The sequence below is a fragment of the Sesamum indicum genome, linkage group LG8 (assembly GCF_000512975.1).
Source record: "Sesamum indicum cultivar Zhongzhi No. 13 linkage group LG8, S_indicum_v1.0, whole genome shotgun sequence".
Lineage (NCBI taxonomy): Eukaryota > Viridiplantae > Streptophyta > Magnoliopsida > Lamiales > Pedaliaceae > Sesamum > Sesamum indicum.
Window position 1 is genome coordinate 19,402,615 of NC_026152.1, and position 22,207 is coordinate 19,424,821.

Sequence of the window (22,207 nt, forward strand, 5' to 3'; positions counted from 1 at the left end):
GACAATTATGTCAATTTAATTTTATAACGTGAGATATCATCCACTAATATTGTCAAATATTAAAGAGAAGTAATAATTGAAAAAGGTGAAAATACGAGTAACACCCCCACATAGTGTGTGGGACATTCAAATTCATTACTCTTATTTATTAATACGGCTAAAGTAGCAACATAAGTAGAGGACTATAAAGGAAATATATAATATAGCAAGAGTAATTATATTCCAATTAATTAGTTTTATAAGTTATCACCATAGTAGACTACAAATTTCATGTGAAAAAGATAAGGGACTTTTAAAGAATCCCACCATTTTTTTTTTATTTTCTATAAATTTGATTTTCTTTTTAGAAAAATAAAAATTTGCTCCAGAGGTATATTTTAATTGAAAAGCTTAAAGAAATGTTAATTAATATATCAATCTGTAATCTGTTGTGTAATTATAATAAATTGCTAAATTTAATTTGAATTAAAATTTACTTTACCTAACTTGATTTACTTGCAAATTACACGTCTACGTAGAAAATAATAATTAATTCACATGTTTAATCATCATAGTAGAAAACAAACGGGAAAAAGGACATTAGAAAGCAGTGCTCAGTGCTCACCAACCCCCACCCACCCCACCCTACCCCATTGAGGGGCTGTTTGCTGAGATGTCTCTCAGTCTTTTCTTGTCAACCTTTCCTTATATTTTTGCTGAATTCTCTTCCTTTATCCCTTCCCCTGTCTCTATATATATGAGCGTAATTTGGTAGCAGTCCTTACCCTCAAAATTGCAGACTATTCATTCTTAAACGCTGAAGCAAACAATCAAGAATCGAATGGGCAGCCTTGAAATGGAGAGAAAAACAGTAGGATGGGCTGCAAGAGACCCTTCTGGGATTCTCTCACCCTATACATACACTCTCAGGTATTTCAAGATTACACCTTTTTTCCAATGTTTTCTTTTTCTTTTTTGTCTTTCCACTGTTCATTCCTTTTGTTGTTTCATATCTATGAGTTCAGTTTTCTTGTCTGATATGATCTTCTGCTTTGGTGGAAAAAAATTAATGCATGAACAGAAACACGGGCCCTGAAGATGTTTATGTGAAGGTGATGTGCTGTGGGATTTGCCATACTGATATTCATCAGGTTAAGAATGATCTTGGCATGTCCAGTTACCCTATGGTTCCAGGGTATATACTCTGTCATCTCTCTTCTCTTTTGTGTTCTTTTCTTTTTCCCCATTTCCACGCAATTGTGTGTGTTTCCTTGGAATTTGGAAGTTCAGTTCTTGTTGTGTGTTCCTTAAGGGAAAAGTGGAATCAACTTTTGTGAGGCCTCTGCTGTGGATGATAAGGCTGCTTATTCATTCGGGCGTGCTTGGTTCAATTATTGCTTAACCTAGGATTCTTGTTGGCTGTCGCGGGGGTCCACTTCATGATTTTAGACTAGGAGCAACTAGTGGTCAGAAGTTCAGGTTTCTTGTTCATTCCAAGTCTAAAACGGATTGTTCTTCTGTCTATCTCATCTCAATTCCCAGTTTTAAGCTAAATTACCGACATGGTCGCAAAAGTTCGAGTTCCCTGTTTCCTAGTTCGTGTTCTGATGCTCTGTTTGACTTAGGCACTAGTCACATGTAATATTTAGATCGTAACCGTGATGTTGTATTCGTAAGTCAGCACATTTCTGCATTAATGATCAGCAACCATGAAGGTGAGTATTCAATTAAAGATTTTGTGTGAATCAACCCATTATGCCTGAGTAGTACTCAGATGAAGGGCACTTCTTGGAAAAAAGAACTCTGTTTTAGCTGAATAATATGTTGTATAGTTCGTATTTTCCATGGTACGATGAATGGCAACAATTTCTTTATTTATCCAGTCTTTAAAATTCTGGGTCACATTTAATGGTTTTGTTTGTGTTAAACTTTTCCACACTGTTTTTCTTAGGCATGAAGTGGTCGGTGAGGTGATAGAGGTGGGATCAGGTGTGACCAAGTTCAGAGCTGGTGATGTGGTTGGAGTTGGCTGCATTGTCGGATGCTGTGGGAACTGCCGCCCTTGCAATGCAGATATTGAGCAATACTGCAACAAGAAGATTTGGTCCTATAATGATGTTTATACTGATGGCAAGCCCACCCAAGGGGGATTTGCTGGTGCTATGGTTGTTCATCAGAAGTGAGCATGGACTTAACTAGTTTAATGCTTCTTCTTTTTCATATTTGAATAGTTATACATGTTTATTTGATTCATGTAACCAATCTCATCTCTGTTCTCCATTGCTGCCGCATTTCGACAAAAACAATCAACCGTGATGCAGTCAAAATCCTATTTTTAGTATATGCATCAGAATTTTCTAACATTTCTTTCAAATTGCTCTGTTTTACAGGTTTGTGGTGAAAATTCCAGATGGTATGGCACCAGAACAGGCAGCACCTCTACTATGCGCCGGTGTGACCGTGTACAGTCCCCTGAACCATTTTGGACTAAAAGGCAGTGGGTTAAGAGGCGGTATTTTGGGTCTCGGAGGGGTCGGCCACATGGGTGTGAAGATTGCAAAGGCAATGGGCCACCACATTACTGTCATCAGCTCGTCTGACAGGAAGAGGGAAGAAGCATTGGAACACCTAGGCGCCGATGACTACCTGGTCAGCTCAAACGCCGATAGAATGCAAGAGCTTACCGACTCACTAGACTACATCATTGACACAATACCGGTATTCCACCCGTTGGAACCTTACTTGTCCTTGTTGAAAGTTGATGGCAAGTTAATCTTGATGGGGGTTATAAACACTCCATTGCAATTTATAACACCCATGGTCATGCTCGGTGAGTTCACATCTTTCTACTTCATGTCTATTTGGTATTTGTATAACTGGTTTAATGACACCCTTGTAATGTTCTTCAACTTGATGCAGGGAGGAAAAGCATAACGGGAAGCTTCATTGGTAGCATGAAAGAGACGGAGGAAATGCTAGAATTTTGCAAGGAAAAGGGCCTCACATCCACCATCGAGATAGTGAAAATGGACTACATCAACACCGCCTTTGCGAGGCTGGAGAAGAACGACGTTAGATACAGATTCGTCGTGGATGTTGCAGGCAGCAATCTTGATCAGTGAAATGCCAAACACACAATCCAGAAAACTTAATTATATAATACAATGAAGTGATGTTCACTGTTGTTGAAAGGAATGCAATATGGCTTTGCTTATATCTTTGGATCACATATAATAAAAGACTTGGAGGGGTTTGGTTTTATCTCAATCTCTGGCTTACACATAGTCGTGAGTGTAGGTAAAGACTGGTTTGGTGATTGTGAAAGATGGGCTCTCTCTTTGACTTTGATGTGTTCTTATGGTTGGTAAGATTTGGATTTACTCGGCATTGTGAATGGATGAGCATATGCCATCTAACAAGCTTTTAACTTACGATTTTGGTGAGAAAGACATTGGTAGGTCATGATCTTCCTCATATTGCGACCATTTCTTTTGTCAAGGTTGTTGGGCTTTAGGCATTATACTAGGAAAATTCTACCTGAAACCAACTTTGGTTAGACTTAAATCAATCGTATGAATGGTTCCTTTTAAATCTCAACAACTCATACTCAGAAACTCTTGAATCTTTTTGTCTCATAAACTAATGAAACTACGCAAATATAAGTGATATGTATGTAGTTGAGGTGAGGTATATCAGAAAATACTTCCACCTACAAAAAAATGCTATTCTTTGCATATGAAATGTTGTACAAGTTTTGGAATCACTCAACCACATAACAAACATATATGATCTATGATGAGATAATACGTTGAAATTCACTGCAAACGACATTAGGCGTAACCCATCCAAACTTTTATTAGTTGAGTGGGGTATGGTGCGAGAATGGAAGTAGCCATCATGATCATACTTATATATGTTGGGGGCCCACAACTTCAGAATCTTGGAAACTGGATTATCGACAATACTCATGGATGGTGTATGGTACATGGATACAGGAGGTGCCCATCCACAACTGCCCTTTCATTCACCTGGATTTGCATAGCGGATGGTTGGTTGATTGTTCCCTCTCATTCTCTGTTTCAGAGAGAGAAGGAAACTAATATTTAAGACCCGTGGTTTTTTGGGGCTTCAGCTGAGGGCTAGAATGACAGGGCCAACAGACTTTTGGGCCGTGGGGCAGGGAGGTTGGGCTGTTTAAGCCCACTTACAAAAACAGATTTGAGCCTACTATGCAACAACAGGGTCGTAGGTCATCTAAAATCTAAAGTCCAAAAAGTGCCCAAGTTCATTCATCAAAACCGTAGTTCCACAAAATACTAACGAAGTGTTTGTAGTAGCTTTTATTTTCATGATAAAAGTACATTGTAAAAAGAAATTGTAAGCTAGCTCTAATTAAAAAGTTTGGGTGTTTGAAACAAGAGTAAAAAGAAAAGAGGTGATGAGTTTTTGGAAGAAAAAATAATATATGTACAATTCTAATAAAAAGCTGCAAATTGATATAAAGCCCCTAGAACATTTAGTTTAAATAAGGACAAAATATAAACTATAAAAAAACTCATTTCAATTTATGATTGACCGAAACCACGAGTCTTGATTGAACACAAGACAATCACCGTCTAATAATTATTGTTGTTACTCAAGTTATGAAGCATACATTAGAAGTTTATAAAAGGCACGAATTCATAAACGGTGCTAGAAACTAGTGATTGATAATCAAAATCGGATGAGCCATTGTCACTTAACAATGCTAATGTTCAATCAAAGTCGTTGTTCTGCAGAATCACTTGGAAGAGACCATTTATTTTAATCTTAAAATCAAGCCAATTTGCGACATTTACCCTGATATTCTTTACATATATATAATTAAACTTAAACTCAAACTCAAACTCAATTCATCTAGATTGAAATTTGTAATGTTTTCCTCCTTCCCATGTGTTGCAGGCCGCACTTTGGGCTAGAGGTCGGCTGTGATTTGTGGAGGACGTGCGGGCGATTAGGGGATGTCGGTCAGCACACGCAATGATGGAGCGCCACCCTGTGCACGAGTAGGAGCTTAATGTGTGAAGCAGAGTACTTTATCCTTGGAGATACGAGAAAAGTACACTCATCGGCCCTTTCAGTGTTCTACTATTGGAATAAGAGATTATTTTCTTAAGCCTATTATAAAGGGGGAATGAATTCAAGAAGCTTGGTTTAGTGACGTGTTAGAGTCCTCCTCAAGACGATCCCTTGTTTTAGCATCGTTGTTTACTGTATACGCATTTTTCAGCATTAATAAAAGCTCCTTTCTGAAGTTGCGTGTGCAATTTGCTGTTGTGTGATTGTTCCTCCCTATTGTGATTCCTGTCGGCGTGCTGCACTAGCGCCGAACGGGAGTGTGTGTGGAGATTGGCGAAAGTAGTCAGCAAACTACAAGCCACACGTTGCGCTTTACGGAAGGCGCATCGTGAGACCATGTCACTTGACTTTTTAAAAAACATGCACCTTTTGCAATTATATTATGTACATCCCTAATTCTCTTTTTTGATGGTTTAATACATCCCTAGTCATTCCATAGTATTGTCCATCAAAAAGAAGATGATGATACAGATCATATCATCTTCACCACTGTTCACATAGTTGACATAAAATTTCTCACATCCCCATAGAGTTATTCTACATCCCAACATTGAGCTCCCACTTTCCCAAGCTTTTCTTATTTAATCTAATCCAAAACAACCAATGCATCACCCCCTTAACACACTTTCAAAAATTAAACAAATCAACAGACTCAAATGCCAATATCCGCATAAGATCAGTAACTTAAAACCATATAAAGAAGAGTGCTTATGTGGCGGTTCTTTAAGGTATTTTCTGCGTTACTGTGCACACAAGTTACTCAAAATTTACTGATGAAAAGAAAAAAAAATCCGCAGTGCACAGTAAACAGAAAATTCCTCTTTTAAAATCCATCTTACCGAGAGTTAATTAATTATTAAGCTTGCTAATGCCAATGCGTTTAACTGCCGGGATTATCTCCTCATGTTCTGAAAGGTAATTTCTCACTTCCGTCCTGATCATTTCTTGCATAACAGCAAGTAATTCTGGACCTAAAGACAGCCGTTTTTTCTTCAAATCCACTTCCGCCGCATGACTGAGGCGGTGGTGGCTCGGATGAGTGAGCGCAGTTGCTGTAGAGTCTTTTTCACCGGTCATCTTAACAGATGAATCGCTCCCAGTCCCCGGCAAACAAAGAGTCAACGCGGTCAACTCACCATCACTATTTTCCTCATCCGCCGCCGCCGCCCTCGGCAAAACCAATGCATTCGTCGGTAAAGGAAAAGAAAACTTCACATTGTTCCCGGAATCGCATGTGTCGGAATCTGATGGACACAAACTCTGCGGACTAAAGCCATTCGTCATAGCCGTAGACACATCTCCGCTTCCGGTTCGCCTCAAAACCTGCGCTAGCCTCTCCTCTCCAACGCCGACCGCGGCCGTCTCCGCGGCAAACTTGCGCTTCAACGTCGAGTTCCAGTGGTTTTTGATGGCGTTATCCGTACGTCCATTGAGTAGCCTGGCGATAGTCGCCCACTTGTTTCCAAACTGAGCGTGCGCCTTGAGAATAATCTCATCCTCATCCGCCGTGAAGGCGCGGTGCTCCACCTCCGGCGAGAGCTGATTACACCACCGCAATCGGCAAGACTTGCCCGATCTCCCCGGAATCGATCTACTTATCAAGGACCAATTCCTGGCACCGTGGCGCTGCACCAGCTTACGCAACAGCTCATCTTCCTCGGGACTCCACGGGCCCTTGATCCTATCGCCAACCTCCTTCGCAGCCGCCATAGACAAACACAAGGTAAACCCTAACCTTAACTAAATAAGGCGTTTATATATTAATTGTAGGTATATTAGATAGATATAGATACGGTATCTGTACGTAGACCGGGTGAAGGAGTAACTTATCGTATAATAATTTGAGATAGATATATAAAGAGGGGATTAGGATGTAACTGAAAGAACCGGTAAAGAGGGGAAGGGGGGAGCGTTACAGTTACCGGTTACAACAGACGTAGGCGGTTGAGAGACAGCTGGAAAGACAGGTGTCGAGACGACAGAGGGTGGAAGCATAAAAAATCTCGGGGGTGGGGCGTTATTCTACCTATTTTGACTCGTGCCGTTATGGAAGTTGCTTTAATAGTGAAGGAAGTGTGGAAGATTCCAGATTCCCCCCATATCCTTTTTGTTTCTAGCTGTTAAATTTTCCTTAACCAGGGACCTACCTTTTACTCGGGAGCTCATAAATAATTTCGAAATTCAAATTTCAAAACCAGTTTCTATCAATGCACCAAATCCACCTATACAACTTTTTCCTTAATTCCAACCCTAATTTTCATACTTCTAACACCAAACCTTTTTGAATTTCTAACTTTCATTCAATTTTTAATCATATTAATTATAAAATTATCAATATTGGTATTTATATTATAATTTTAATTTATATATTCTTTTCGAATCTTACCAACGTGTAGGATGTTATTATACTTTAATAGTAGGTATCATTTTACTTTAATTTCAGTTGTTGATTAGTTATCATTATCTGATATCAATTATTAGTACATGATTGTTACAGTTGTCGATTATTATTAGAAATAGATATTTAATATTGATAATTATAATTAATTTATTCAAGAATTTCATTTATAATGATTAGATGTATAAATCTGTGAGAAAACTGTAACAAATCTAGTCTAAAAGGGTATAAAGCGAAGTATAGCCAAAAGCTTGGGGGGTATGTTCCAAAAGTAGAAAAAAGCCCACCCTGTTTAACTAGAATTTAAAATGTTAGAATATGTGAATGAACATTCCAAAAGGAGGCAAACAGAAGAAAAGTACATTATATATATATATATATATATATTAAAAGGTAGGCCTTTGTGTACTGTTTGGGCAGTTTGTGAGTGCAAAAAACAAGTTGGTGCTCAATTTTGAAAAGGTCCAAAGCAACTTTAAGTACATAATTACATGATGTTGTGCTCTTTGATGCATTCGGCCTTTCCGTCAATACCTCCAAATCATGCATTTTTACAGCGGGCATCCGAAATGAGGAACTTGATGAAATTCTCGCTAGGACAGAGTTTGCGAGAGGTGAAATGCCAATCCGCTACCTTGGCATTTCATTAGCGGCACAAAGACTTTCAGTCAACAACTACTCATTGCTTGTGGATCAAATTGTCAAATGCATTTCGAAGTGGAAGTCCAAGTCATTATCATACACAGGCCGACTAGAACTCATCCGTTCGGTTATTCAGGGCGTGGAGTGTTTTTGGCTCCAAGTTTTCTCCCTTCCAGCGGTTGTCATCGAGAAAATTCACCGACTCTATAGGAATTTTCTATGGAACTCAAGGAGGGCACCAGTTGCTTGGGAGGATTTATGCCATCCCAAGGAAGAAGGCGGTCTCGGTATTAGGCACATCTAATCTTGGAACGTGGCGCTCCTTGCACGCATTCTATGGAACATCTACCGCAAGGCAGACACGTTGTGGGTGCAGTAGGTCAACGGTGTCTATCTTAGAGGTGCCTCAATTTGGGACTGGCAATCGAAGAAGGGGGATTCTCCACTCCTTAAACGACTTGCTGATATCCGCAATAAGATAGTCACTGCTTTTGGGTCACCGACAGCAGCAATTGAACATATGACGGGATGGGCTACCACTAAGGGCCTTCAAACGTCGAAAGCATATGAGTACTTCAGACCGAAGCTTACAAGACATCCTTGGAAAGCATCTATCTGGAAGGCTTTCATCCCACCGAAGTACTCGTTCATTATTTGGCTTGGGCTGCGCAACAGATTGGCTACAAGGGACAGACTCGAGTTCCTCCATGAGGAGAATTTATGCTCACTTTGCGTCAACACCAAGGAATCGGCCAAACATCTTTTCTTTGAGTGCCCGTTCAGCAACTACGTTTGGTCACATATCCGAGTATGGCTTGGGATTATCCGACGTATGTCCACCCTGCACAGTGCGGTGAAGTAGCTCAAGAAGGAGAAAACCGGCTCCTCCGTTCATAACAAAGCGCGACACCTAGCTTTGTCATGCACGGTTTACAACCTTTGGAGGTATCGTAATGAATTCATATTTGAGGGTGCATTACCCAATCCCGATGACCTCATTATTTCCGTGAAGATCACTGTCTATAGGTTCCTCTTGACACATTTCATGCACGGTTTAATTGCTCTTTAAACTATAGTGTGGGTCCTTTTGTATCTCTCCGGGTATGCCCGTAGTACTCTGTAAATATTATTGGATATATGAAAACTTACAATTCACAAAAAAAAAAAAAAAAAAAAAGAAGTCAATGAACCCAAACATGAGAAATTATTATTTATTAACGAAATTTTAATTGAATAAAAATTTGACCACGTTTACAACACCATATCTAAATAGAAGAAAGACCCCACAAATCAATATGAAGCTAATCTTACATCCATCACTTTGACTAAAGTTGAAGACCCCCAATCTCACATAAATTATTTGCGTCTAAGTGTTGGAAAGTGGACGCTGGAGGTGTTTGGACGGTACTTATTTTCTAGAAAAAAGTTCCCATACTATACTTGCCTCTTATCAGGTTTAACGTATATCATAAGTATTTTTTCTTTTTGTTGTTTGTGAAATTATAAATACAACTTTTAAATTAAAAATTTATTATATAGTCAATAATGAGGTGGGACATTATTACTTTAGCCTTTCATAATTTAGAAATAATATATATTTGAGAGAAAATATAAAAAAAATGAGTGTGGGTAAAATAAATAATTCATATGGAATATCATCCCATAATGATATTTTCAAAATTCTAAAAAATATATAAAGTTACAATTTATAATTTTGAATGACATTTTAATCAATTCACCACAAAAATTAGATAAAAACCAAACGAGTACTAACAAAATGGACTTGTTGATAGATGGTCATTAAAATCAAGAGATATTTATAATTTATAAATAACAAGAAAGCACCCAAGATTTTATGAGATCTAAGTAGAAATTAACGGTCGTACGCATAACTATTTGCATATGTACAAATAAATTTCCCAACCGTTGTTATATTTATTATTAATTGCCATGGCATGTAATTTATGTGTACATATAATAAATATTATTTTACGCTTTAAAATATAATATAAATAAAAATAAAATATATTAATTAAGTCGTTGAATTTATGTAAAACTTGAGAAGTTAAATGAATTAGAAACTTATCAAGACATCTTTTAGGATCATAAAAAATTAATGCAACCTTGTCGAAATTGTCAGTTTGTGTTTATAGTATCTATTTTTCCTTTTTATAAGGGGTGGGGGATGGAGGGTGGAGGCACTTGGCAGAGGAGGAATGGGAAGGTTGAAGTGAGAAGGGGGGGGCGGGGGGAATGGCCAGGCTGGATACAGCAATTTGCGTGGAGTGGTAGAATACTGAGTAGTTATGTTTTGGGGAAGGCGTGAGCTGGACAAAATGACAAATTCCAGGCGTGGTGTGGTCACAGAAGAAGGACGAGATATTATTACCATGCACCACTGACACCCTGGCCGCAGATGCACCAATCACTCCTTAACCCCACGACCTTTTTTACTGCCATTACCCGCTTATTTTTTTCCTTAACCCCAGGAAAATGCAAGCAATTTCTATAATATTATAAATTAGTACATTATTTTCTGTAAAAAAAAATTTAGTAATTTATTTTTATGTATTTTTTAAAATATAATAAGGTAGGAGGTAAATTATTTTATTTAAAAAATATAGAAAAATAAATTATTTTTTTTTATAGAAAATATTCTACTCATTTATAAGATAAACTGCATTAAACCCCGTTACTTCAGACCAACTGTTTCTATGTGTCACTTAATTTCAATTCCAACACTAATTTTTTAGAATATTATTTTATTTTGGCTTAACTTACAAAAAAATAAAAATAAACATCTGACTACAATTAAATAAAAATTTTGTTAAACAAAATGTTGTTATCAATTTTCCATTATAATAAAGTTATGAACTATTTAAATTTAGATTCTTAAAATATATTTTGTTATAAGAAAAATACATCCATTCATTTTTTGTTTTCTGTAAGTGTTGAATTTTCGAATTAGCATGATTTGCCATTTCTTTTTCTTGAAAGTATATGGGTTGTTGGTAATTTTAGTACTGTAGTTATTAAATTTTTTTCTATATCTTTATTAAAAATATTTTTTTCTTGGTAGAAAATAATTTAATGATTTTAAATGTGCAAAATATTCAAATATATAAAACTATATGACTGTACATGGCACCAAGGATAATTTTATCCAAACAATCAAGTTGAAAGTGGGAACTAGTTACATTATTAATTTAGGGAATTAATCCTACATAAAAAAAAAAAAATAGTTGATGGGTAAAGTGCGATTAATACTATTGCCTTTCACATTTCATGCGATGCTTGCCGAAACTTCATAATTTTTAGACTCCACTATGGGCCTTATTTGCGTGCTACTAATATTAATAACTATTTCTTTTATATTGATATGAGCAATGAATGGTATAACCTTGCACAGATTCTAAACATTGTGTGTGCGTAAGCCCTAAATTCTAAACCTTGCGACTTCAGAATTTGTGCGCTTTAGGTCGTGCATTCTTCCCAACTTCAACTTTTGATCTTATCACATAATCATCAATCACACAAAAATCAATGAGATTGAATTTAAGAGTAGTAGCATTGGGTTGGTTTAGGTTGAGTCCGCCCAATTCCGCCCCCAATAGAATCACGCACTTCTCAAAATTTTTTGTCTTTTCTTTTTCCTTTCAATTTTTGAATGTCATTTTCTATAATTTACTAAAAACATGGTGTGGAACTCTACATTACATGAGTTGATTTTTTATTGTTCGAATTGAAGAGATTGTAGCAGTGGGCTATTTGGTTTATGCAATCGTCAGGCCCAATCTTTTTCACTACAATCCATCTCCTCTTCTCTGCAACTCACTTCCACTCCACGTCTCCTTTCTTCCTCGCAACAAGTCATCGTAGACTCCGGAAAGTCGCATTCAAAAGCATCGTTTGCCCCAGCAGACCTGTCGACGCCTGTCCGCCTCCCGTTTCGCGCCTATCCCTTCTATCGAGTAGACTCTCTAAAGTTCTCTTTGCTGCCGACGAGCAATGGACCGAGGAAAAGCATCTGGTGTTTGGTGTAGAATCACTATCAAAAGGAAGGAAAATGCACGATCTTGTCTGTCTGATGACGATATCCTGTTGTGTTCACGGTGCTCCTATAACTAGATGTTGAGTGGAACATTACGCTGTAAAATGTTGCACTAATTAGTGAGAGTATAATGAAATTATTAAATTAAATTTAAATTAAGTTATTTGCATTTGACTTGAACTCCTTTCAATTAAAATTGGTTTGTCACCACATGTTAACCAGAAAAGCCATGGATTGTATCAGGACCAATATCCTTGTGGTATTCTTCGTTTTGTTCTGAATTTTATTCATCTTGATTTCTGGACAAACGTTGTCAGAGTGAAAGAAAGCAGCGGTTGCATAAGTGTGACTCAACTTTTCAAACAGGGAAAAGAATGAAAATATTATTTTGCTTTTGCAAATGCTAGCTGAGGATCTATGCACGTTTGGATGAAGGGAACAAACTCTAACACACAATTGAGCCCGGAACACTCCTCTACATGTGGATAAAATAAAGGGTCTAGCTTGATACAATTTCATAGGCAACAGTCGAAGAGCTCATGCCTATGTGCTTAATCATCCAGCTCATGCCATCTTAGGAATCGGGACATTTTCTGAAGGTGGCAACGTGACCGAGCGCAATAGCTCCAAGGAGCAGGCTAACCCTAAAAAATGTGAAAGTATGGTGTTCGCAGATGCCTGCATAACAGCAACAAATGACATTACAAATCCCCACACACAACTTTTAATTGTCAAACATACACAAAAAAGGGCATAGGGAAGTCAAGAATGATGAAAGATGTAAATATGAGATGATCAGTGAGTTTGGACTTAAATTGCGGAGGGTACCTGCACCAAGAACACATCCAAGGCAAGAACCGGACTGTTCCCAGGAGGGATACCCTGATAATATGGAGTAGCTGAAGTCGTAAGAGCTTTGGCCACCAATAAACCTACTGTCGCTTGCATACCGAGTATAGCAGCACCCATGCCCAAGAGATTTAAACCTATACCATTTTTCAGGCTTCTTACAACATCAGCTCGAGGAGGTGCCTGAATAACATACTTTGTGTTAACAGAAATTACAGAACAAGAAATAACCTTAAATGATTTATAATATTTTACCTATGAAATGACATATTACATCTAGTTTTTGAAAGTTCTACCCATTTGTTATATCAGCGTGGGGAGGAAAGTGGGCAAGTAACAAATACAGCTACATAGTAGTAAGGGGGGGACGCAACTTTTTGGCCACCATCAGAGTTGCCCATTGAGTTGGCTGAATAGTAAAACAAGAGCTAAAGTCCAGAAATATCATTACTCATAATTTACAAACTCAAAATTTCGGCAATAATGGAAAATGTAGGAACTAAATTCTTCATAACTAATTATTTGGGTGGTTAGCAACTCTTCATATGTCATTCAGCCAAAAATAAAATTCAAAAACCCTGTAATGTGCTTCAACTTGCTAACTCCATATTGGTCGTACTGGCATAAGAACTCTTGAAGAAGAAAATAATTCACCAACAAACACTAAAGAGCACAAAATAAACATCAAGTTCTAGTACGGTAAACTTTATAGCATAATGTAGAATGTACCAGACCCTGTTTTTGGTCTTTTCCTTGGTCTTTCTTTTCTATTATGATCTCTCAAAAGACTGTAAATCTCACAAGTGTATTTGTTCATGTAAATGTCTTTCAGCATTATATGAGCATTTAATTTTGAAATAAGCTATATTTCTGCTTCCAGCATGTTTAAGTCAATACTAATTTGTTTTAATACTTATTGTTGCTAAGGATTAGTTCATGTGACCATTGGACACTCTAACATAAATTGATTGGTTCTCCGAATACACTCTCTTCTGGGCCTCCCTAAAGGCTCCCTTCTTATTGGCCTTCTGTTTGATAGAATAAGGTTTAATCTTGATGGAAAGATTATTCAGACAGATTCTGAGGCTGAACGAGTAAAAGTCCTTACATCCAAAACCAAGAAGTTCAACTTTAACTTTTTTTTCCCGATTTGTCACTTTAGATCTCTATAAGACCCCACGCCTACATCTTCCAACCCCACACAATGGGAATGGTGGAATACAGCTCCATTCTCTTTTTTTAAGAGCATAATTCCGATACATAAATATGGCTATGCTGAGCTAAGTAAATTTGAAGGAAAATTTAACTTAGGAAAAAAAAACTTTAAAACATTGGAACTTAATGCTATATGTACCAAAAATTGTGATCATTACCTTTGAAGGATCATTGGCTGTTCTCCGAAGTTTATCAGATAACCGAATATAGCCAAATGACCAAAACACGGAAATGAATGCGGCTGCAATACCTCCTGCAGTTGCATAAAAGGTAGCAGGCGATGTAACCTTCCCAGTAATAACAATGGAAAATGAAAGGATCACAGCAGCAACAACTGTGCAAACTAGCTGTCCCCAAAATCCAAAGCTTCCCAATCTCTTGAAATACCTAGAAGTATTCTCTAATCTCTTCGAAACCTAAAATGAACAATTCGAAACAGATCTTCATGAGGGCAATGTTCAGCTTGAAGTCTAACAAAGTCAACTGAGGTATTTGGGTCAAATCACAAATCAGAGTGAAATCCTCTTTCTTCATAATTCCAGAACCATAGTAGCAATGTAGCATCACAAACAACTAATATCATAGAGACCTTTGAATTAATTTCTGTATCTACATTATGTGAGCGCCACTCTTTGCTAAGACCACAGAATAAAAAATCTAAATTAACTTCATAGAAAATTCACCATTTCCCACAAGGAACTTGCATTTTATAGAATACTCAGTTATCAAACTCAGAGAACCAAAAAGAATGACGTAAGCAAATTGAACATAAATTCTGAGTTTCAGGTCTTAAAAGCATGTTAATCTGTAATTACTATCCTAGCTCCAACAGCCAGCAAAACCCCTAAACCCTAGATTCAAATCACATCACTGAAAAACAGTAATAAAATCCTCAGCTTTACAATCTCAGGAACGCGGACTCACGGAAATCATAATCTCCATCCACATCAAGATTGCATTCGTTGACCAAACAAACGCAAATACAACAAACCGAGAGGGATACAGATAGAGATAAAGAGACCTGAGCAAGTTTGGCCTTTTCAGACTCATCAGTCGGAGAACTAAAAGCCGCAGCAATGGGAGGGGAAGCTAGGGTTCTCCTGCTGCGATTACTGACAATTAAGTAAGATAGAGCTAAAGTTGTGGGTAATTTAAACGAAGATAGTGATGAATGAGGATCAGGAGTGCTGCTGAAGCGGATGAATGAACGGGCATTATCAGACGGCAAGGTCCTAGAAACAGCCGCCGTGCAACGTGGAGTTGGTGGTGCGACGCCGGAGCGAGCTGCCGGCAGCAGAAGAGTCTGCATAGCTCTTTAAACACTGAACGGTTTTGGGAAACAAAGTGTAGGCTTCAACTATATGCCTTCCACTTGGAGTCTTCGACCAAATATCAACAAGTTTCCATCTTTTCCTTTTCTCATTGTTCACTCTGTACATTGCGGCATTAAGCACGTGATTCTACCTTGTATCTAATATTTCGGCCCAGGCCCCAGCCCAATACACCTCATTTGGGTTTTTCCGAAAATACAGATTGGGCTGGACCAATAACCGGCCCAATGTATTGTAGGCCTCAAAGGGTTGTTGGCCTGCAGTAACCTCCCGAAACAAAAAGAAGAATCCCAGACCTTTTATCCCATATAATTTAATTGGGTGGGCTAATTGGTCCTTACTCCTTATATTGTGTGTACCAACTTCCCATTGTATTCATAGAAATTTTATGGTATTTGAATTGGAAATATTTGTTTGATTCGTAATAAATCAGTAGTAGGTCAGTTGAGTTTAGATGTAGAGTTTTATTTGGTATTTTTGTTAATATCAAAAGCAAATTTCATAAATTTTGACCGACGAATATATTCATTTATCAGTTGAAAATAAACATCAGAAATACAATATATACTTTTTGAGACCACATAAAATTATTATATAATTACATTAAATTTTATGAAAAAGAAAATGGAATTATCTATGAGAAAAATGAATTACCTCTCATTATGGAAAACAGAATGGGGAAGATAACTACTTACTACTACAAAGGAAAAGGAAGAATGGTGAGTTCACAAACCCAACCCACTAATTCAAACCAAAATCCCTCAAGATATCCAAACTACCATTGTTATTTATATGTTGCATCACCTAATCATACCGACACCGAGTTCAACAGCAAATAAACTGTGTCGAAAGTCGTGCAAACCGACAGAATGTGTGTGACGACTTTACCATTAACTAATTTAATCAACAAATCAGATGAAGCAGGAAAAAATCAAATAGGTCCATGTCCATAATATATTATGGATGATGATAATATTGAACACACACTCGTGACTTGCTTTAAAATTCGTAGTGTTTTTGTTGGGTATTGAGAAAAATATTGTTTTTATGGGCTTTATAATTTAAATATTAATTGTTTTTGACATTTATATTGGTGATTGTTTTCCTCAAATGTGAACTCACCACCAAATTCAACACTGCCTCATGATTTCTGCTATTCATTTATCGATGACTATTTGAAATTTCAAATATGGAATATGAGGTTTTCAGACCAAGCCAACCAAAAAAAAAAAAAGTATTTATTTATTTGTTTTATATATGTTTGGAGTTTGGGACCAATCAAATTCTTTTCTTTTTTTTTTTTAATTTAATTTGTCCATTTTGAATTAACTTAAAATTTGAACTCCAAACATTCAGCCCAGATTTTCACTCATTTTTTAATTATATTATTTTTTGTATCTACAGCTTACATTTGACTGCCAAAAGATATCGAACAAAGCTAGGGGATTTTAACGGGGTGATTTTGTAAATTTGCAATAAATATGGGGCTTTTTCCTGGAACAGTATTAAAACTCACCTTTTCACATGCAGAGGTTTTTATCTTTTCACCTAAAACAAAGTGGTAAAAGCCCATCACTCACTGTTTCCTTCAACACATAATGGTGATTGATATGAATATGGGCTGTCCATATTATTTTCATTGCTTTCACCACCATATGCTATCACATAAATCGGCAGCATGGTTCGAATTCATACAATAAATTTTCTCACTTTTTACACAAACTCCCACGTTGATTGAAAATTTCTACTCAAATTAGGTCTAACAACATTCAAACAAATGAATATCACAGATGTTATTTCACTTATCATGTGATCGATAAATATAAAAATTTACAAATATAAAATATACGGTGGTCACCTACAAGTCAAACGATAACGGAATAAGTTAAAAATATAAAAAGAAAGAATGAAAAACAAGAGGGTGGTCACAGGTAAAATTTGTAAACAAGTGCTAGTGGTATGGGGGAAAGATTGGAAAAAAGTCAAAAGAATGAGGAGTTGAGCCACTCCAAAATCTTCAGCTGGGGTCCAACTCATTCTGAATGTCTTATAGCAGCAAACACTAAAACATAAGAAAAGATTCCTCTCTCTGCCTTTTCCTTTCCTAAACAAGTAGAACTAAAGTTTCTGTACAACATTTTAACAGAGTCTTGACAGCAAGAAATACAAACCATTCTCTCTGCATTTCCCCATACCCTTCATTTAAACTTCAACACTATTTCACCCTCAATTTAAAACAAAAACGACGACCACCAACTTTGTTTACAACTCTTCTTTTTTTTTTTTCTGGTCACCAGAACAAACATCTCTGTAGTTGGTTACCCTCTTCTCCCTTTGTTCCTCATGAAATAGGGGTTTGCATTATGCACATTTGTGGGATTTCTTTGACAAAATGAAGTGTTGTAAGAGCAGCAACAGTCTGCATCTTTGCAGGTCATTTTCCTTGTTTTTGCTTCTTTTGGCTCCTGCTGTTCTTGGCCTTAACTTAGATGGAAGTCTTCTTCTTTCCTTCAAATACTCTCTTCTCAGTGACCCTTTGTCAGTTCTTGATAACTGGGATTACAATGATGCCACCCCATGTTCATGGACTGGTGTAACATGTGCTCAGATTTTGGGGGGTACCTTTGGTGGCATGTCTGATATGTTCAGAGTCATTAGCCTTAGCCTTCCCAATTCTAAGCTTCTTGGTACTGTACCAGAAGACTTAGGCTTCATCCCACATCTGAGGACTCTTGATCTTTCAGGCAATTTCTTGAATGGGACTTTGCCTAATTCACTATTCAATGCCTCAGAACTTGAAGTCCTTTCATTAGCAAACAATGTGATCTCTGGTGGGATTCCTGAGTTCTTCGCCGGGCCGAAGAGTCTTAGGCTGCTTAACTTGTCTGATAATGCCTTAGCAGGAAACATCCCAAAAACCATAACTTCTTTGCAGAATCTAACAGTGGTTTCATTGAGGAGTAACTATCTTTCAGGCCCTATTCCCAGCGGTATTCATTCTTTCCAAGTCTTGGACTTGTCCTCCAATCTGTTGAATGGATCATTGCCTCTTGGATTTGGTGGTGAGAATTTGAGGTACTTGAATCTTTCCTCCAACAAGTTCTCCGGCTCAGTACCTCAAGAATTCGCGACAAAAATCCCAGGAAACGCGACCATCGATCTTTCGTTCAATGATCTCTCCGGAGAAATCCCAGAATCAAACAGTTTATCAAATCAGAAAACAGAGGCTTATGCAGGAAACACAGACCTTTGCGGCAAACCGCTCAAGAAGCTCTGCACTATTCCTTCAACTCTATCAACCCCACCTAATGTTACTACAAACACTTCTTCTCCGGCAATTGCAGCCATACCTAAGACAATTGGCTCCACCCCACTGCCTAATTCTCCTGACACAACCCCAAGTTCGGGTCAGATTCCACCACAGCACGGCCTAAAACCGGCTGCAATAGCAGGAATTGCGGTTGCCCCCTTAGCCGGAATAGCAGTTCTTGCAGTCTTATTCCTCTACATCTACCAAAAGAAGAAGAAGAAAGCAAATGCTGCAGCTAAAGAAACGTCGACCACAACAATCAAAGCACACGAATTCAAGAAAGATTCAGCGCCAGCAGCTGTAAAAGAGACGAAAAATCTTCCCACTTGGCCCTGCCTAAATGTGATCTCAAACGGAGAAGAAACATCAGAAGCCACGGGCTCAGACAGCGACGAGAACAGCAACTATGTTACTGATCACTCTCAACTGGAGAATCAGAATCAGAAGCATGAACAAGTTAAGAATGAGAGATCACTAGTGATGGTCGACGGTGAAACGGAGCTAGAACTGGAGACGTTGCTCAAGGCTTCCGCTTACGTGCTGGGTTCCAGCGGCGATAGCATTGTCTACAAAGCTGTGCTTCAAGATGGGACTGCATTTGCTGTAAGGAGAATCGGAGAGAGCAGCGTCGCGAGAATGAAGGAGTTCGAGGGCCAAGTTAAAGCCATTGCCAAACTGCGGCATCCGAATTTAGTTAGAGTTAGAGGGTTCTATTGGGGAGATGATGAGAAGCTCGTGATCTATGACTACGTCTCAAATGGAAGCCTGGCGAATGTTGGTTACAGTAAGTTACTTCTCCTTCAACTAATTAAGGTTTATCATCATCATCTTGCTCAAGTTTCTGCTGATTTTACTTAGCATAAATTGCTGCATATTCTTGCAAGAAGGGATTATTAACTCATTTTTTATCCATGTTGAGACAGCATTCTGAGTGTATGCATTGCTACATCTCTTTCAAGCTTAAGTTCATCGATACTTCCTCAAACTTCCATGAAGATTGGGACCAGAAGTAGTAAAATTTTTTTATGCTATTTCCTGTTTTAGATAAATATATATATATGTTGCTCTACAAGAAAGCTCCGGACCACATTGATTAAGTTGTTATGGGCCTCCATGTGAGGTAAATAAGGTTGAAAAACCTCTGCTCGGACAGAACATGTAATAAGCCAAAAACATGTGCTACCTTACCTCGTAGTCCTATATAGACACAGACACAAACACACACACTGAAATGAGAGAGAAAGAGAGAGAGAGAGAGAGAGCTAAACTTTACGAATTTTAGGTACTAATTACTCCATTAATAATACCAACATAGTTAGAGCTAGAAACTTTATTTTAACTTCTCATTGCAGACTCCCATAAACCTGTTCCTCTGTCTTCTTGGTTGGTTGTAAGTTATTTGTTAATTCATATATATGTTATTGGCTTCAGGAAAAATCGGGTCATCCCCGTATCATTTGCCTCTTGCAACCCGGATCAAGATAGCTAAAGGCGTAGCCAGGGGGCTGGCTTACATCCACGACAAGAAAAATGTGCATGGCAACATCAAACCTAGCAACATTCTCTTGACACCTGATATGGAGCCCATGGTCTGTGATTTTGGACTTCACTGGCTCATACATGGCAAGCACACCCGCAAATCCGATGGCTCAGCCAGGCATTTCGGCAGCAAGAGATCCACCGATGATTTATACGATCAATCCATTAACGGAAGCCCCTACATCGCCCCGGCTGGATTTGTCGGTTGCACGTCTCCTTATCATGCTCCGGAGTCGCTCAATAACCTCAAGCCTAGTCCCAAGTGGGATGTCTACTCTTTTGGGATTTTGTTGCTTGAGCTTCTGACCGGAAAAGTCTTCTCGGACCGGGAGTTGAGCCAGTGGAACGTGGGTTCGGTGGCCGAGGACCCCAACCAGGTCCTGAGGATGGCCGATGTGGCGATAAGGGGTGATGTGGCGGGACGGGAGGAGGCCATGCTGGCATGGTTTAAACTAGGGTTTAGTTGTGCTTCATTGGTCCCTCAGAAGAGACCTTGCATGAAAGATGCAGTTCATGTGTTGGAAAAAACCCCATGATGTTCAAATTAATGATGCAGGGGTGTGTGTTGGAAGCAAAAGTTAAGGTTGTAATTGGATGAAGGGAGTGTCCTTTAGTCTTTTTGACTAATTACAATATGTTTGTTTGCGTAAGCAAGTTGTGAAATCTTGTCTGATGATATCAAGCTGGCGTGATAATTGTAACTTAACCGATTGATAAAGTTGTTAATGACATGCCGGTCAATTTTAATTTAAAATTTATATTAAAAAAATAATCAATCACATAATAAATTATATTTCAAAAATAATTAGAGGAGGGGGCTATGAGATTTTGCTTTGTTGTTAAGCATATAAACTCAATTATTAAAGTTGGTGCAATGACTAATAAGATTGATTGATTAAAGGGTCATCATGAAAAGAAGAGAAGCCTAAACAGTGGCTGCTATTTCTCACTTTTTATATGTGTCTTGTCATTTTGAGCCTTAAATCTAATTATTACACCAAAAGCCTAAATCTCTTGTACTTATCCTCTAATTTTTTGGGGAATATATATATATATATATATATATTTATTTATAAAAAAAATGACTTTTCCTTTTTTGACCAATGATATTAAAAATGACTTATGAGTTATGATTAAAAGTTTTCTTTAGAAAAAGAAAAAACTATATGATCGTGTGGAAAAATATATTCATCTCTATTTATTTGTGTTTTTATTTTCAATTTTCAATCAAAATATATATTTTTATATCAAATTAATATTTTTTTTAATAAAAATATGTATAAATAAATATATTATTACTTTAATTACTATTTATGATTGACACTGATTAGTTATGGTGTAAGTTAGATGAATTTTTTAAGCTTTTCAACTTAATTAGTTTTGTCAATTTCATCTAACCTCATCAGGTAAATATGTATTTTATTGTCTTACTTAAATAAAATAAAATACAATAAAAAAACAAAGTTAGGTCCATATTGAACTGAACTGGGCCATACTCTCCCATTGTTTGACCCAAGACCAAACATGTGAGGCTTCCTTCACTTGTGGGCCTGGCCCAAATAAATTCTCCTGCTAGAAGAAACCCACAACGAAATTTCATATATGCGCTTCGCATATAATATCTATGAATAAAATATTAATAGGTGCGGCACATTCAGATGTATGTATAATCAAATAAAACCATACAGTCATAACAAAAAGAATTTCTGAAATAATTAAAATTTTCAAGAATGTTACATCCCATGCAAAAATAAATAAAAACACCTTGATTGATA

At 37.5% G+C, this 22,207-nt stretch overlaps 4 protein-coding genes across 4 annotated transcripts; 2 read left to right on the top strand and 2 right to left on the bottom strand.

Moving 5' to 3' along the window:
- Positions 716–3,246, top strand: LOC105169503 (cinnamyl alcohol dehydrogenase 1). Its single transcript, XM_011089904.2, has 5 exons — positions 716–909; positions 1,061–1,174; positions 1,931–2,158; positions 2,370–2,809; positions 2,899–3,246. Exons 1-5 carry the CDS (start codon positions 821–823, stop codon positions 3,099–3,101), a joined length of 1,074 nt encoding a protein of 357 aa, XP_011088206.1. The 5' UTR covers positions 716–820; the 3' UTR covers positions 3,102–3,246.
- Positions 3,158–6,998, bottom strand: LOC105169504 (transcription factor MYB44-like). The gene has a single exon (XM_020696091.1). The coding sequence runs from the start codon at positions 6,805–6,807 to the stop codon at positions 5,947–5,949; it is 861 nt and encodes a 286-aa protein (XP_020551750.1). The 5' UTR covers positions 6,808–6,998; the 3' UTR covers positions 3,158–5,946.
- On the bottom strand, positions 12,502–15,684 carry LOC105169505 (protein TIC 21, chloroplastic). The gene is made up of 4 exons (XM_011089906.2): positions 15,274–15,684; positions 14,411–14,668; positions 13,017–13,220; positions 12,502–12,866 (listed from the first exon to the last, which is right to left on the bottom strand). Exons 1-4 carry the CDS (start codon positions 15,559–15,561, stop codon positions 12,753–12,755), a joined length of 864 nt encoding a protein of 287 aa, XP_011088208.1. The 5' UTR covers positions 15,562–15,684; the 3' UTR covers positions 12,502–12,752.
- On the top strand, positions 17,641–21,163 carry LOC105169507 (probable LRR receptor-like serine/threonine-protein kinase At4g37250). The gene is made up of 2 exons (XM_011089907.2): positions 17,641–19,677; positions 20,325–21,163. The coding sequence occupies exons 1-2, from the start codon at positions 17,976–17,978 to the stop codon at positions 20,966–20,968; spliced, it is 2,346 nt and encodes a 781-aa protein (XP_011088209.1). The 5' UTR covers positions 17,641–17,975; the 3' UTR covers positions 20,969–21,163.

Coding starts and splice junctions, on each gene's coding strand:
- LOC105169505 (XM_011089906.2), bottom strand. CDS start 15,561: ATGCAGACTCTTCTGCTGCCGGCAGCTCGCTCCGGCGTCGCACCACCA. Junction 14,669..15,273: donor AAAAGGCCAAACTTGCTCAG/GTCTCTTTATCT, acceptor TGTTCATTTTAG/GTTTCGAAGAGATTAGAGAA. Junction 13,221..14,410: donor CAGCCAATGATCCTTCAAAG/GTAATGATCACA, acceptor TATGTTATTCAG/GCACCTCCTCGAGCTGATGT.
- LOC105169504 (XM_020696091.1), bottom strand. CDS start 6,807: ATGGCGGCTGCGAAGGAGGTTGGCGATAGGATCAAGGGCCCGTGGAGT.
- LOC105169503 (XM_011089904.2), top strand. CDS start 821: ATGGGCAGCCTTGAAATGGAGAGAAAAACAGTAGGATGGGCTGCAAGA. Junction 910..1,060: donor CCCTATACATACACTCTCAG/GTATTTCAAGAT, acceptor ATGCATGAACAG/AAACACGGGCCCTGAAGATG. Junction 1,175..1,930: donor AGTTACCCTATGGTTCCAGG/GTATATACTCTG, acceptor TGTTTTTCTTAG/GCATGAAGTGGTCGGTGAGG.
- LOC105169507 (XM_011089907.2), top strand. CDS start 17,976: ATGAAGTGTTGTAAGAGCAGCAACAGTCTGCATCTTTGCAGGTCATTT. Junction 19,678..20,324: donor CCTGGCGAATGTTGGTTACA/GTAAGTTACTTC, acceptor TATTGGCTTCAG/GAAAAATCGGGTCATCCCCG.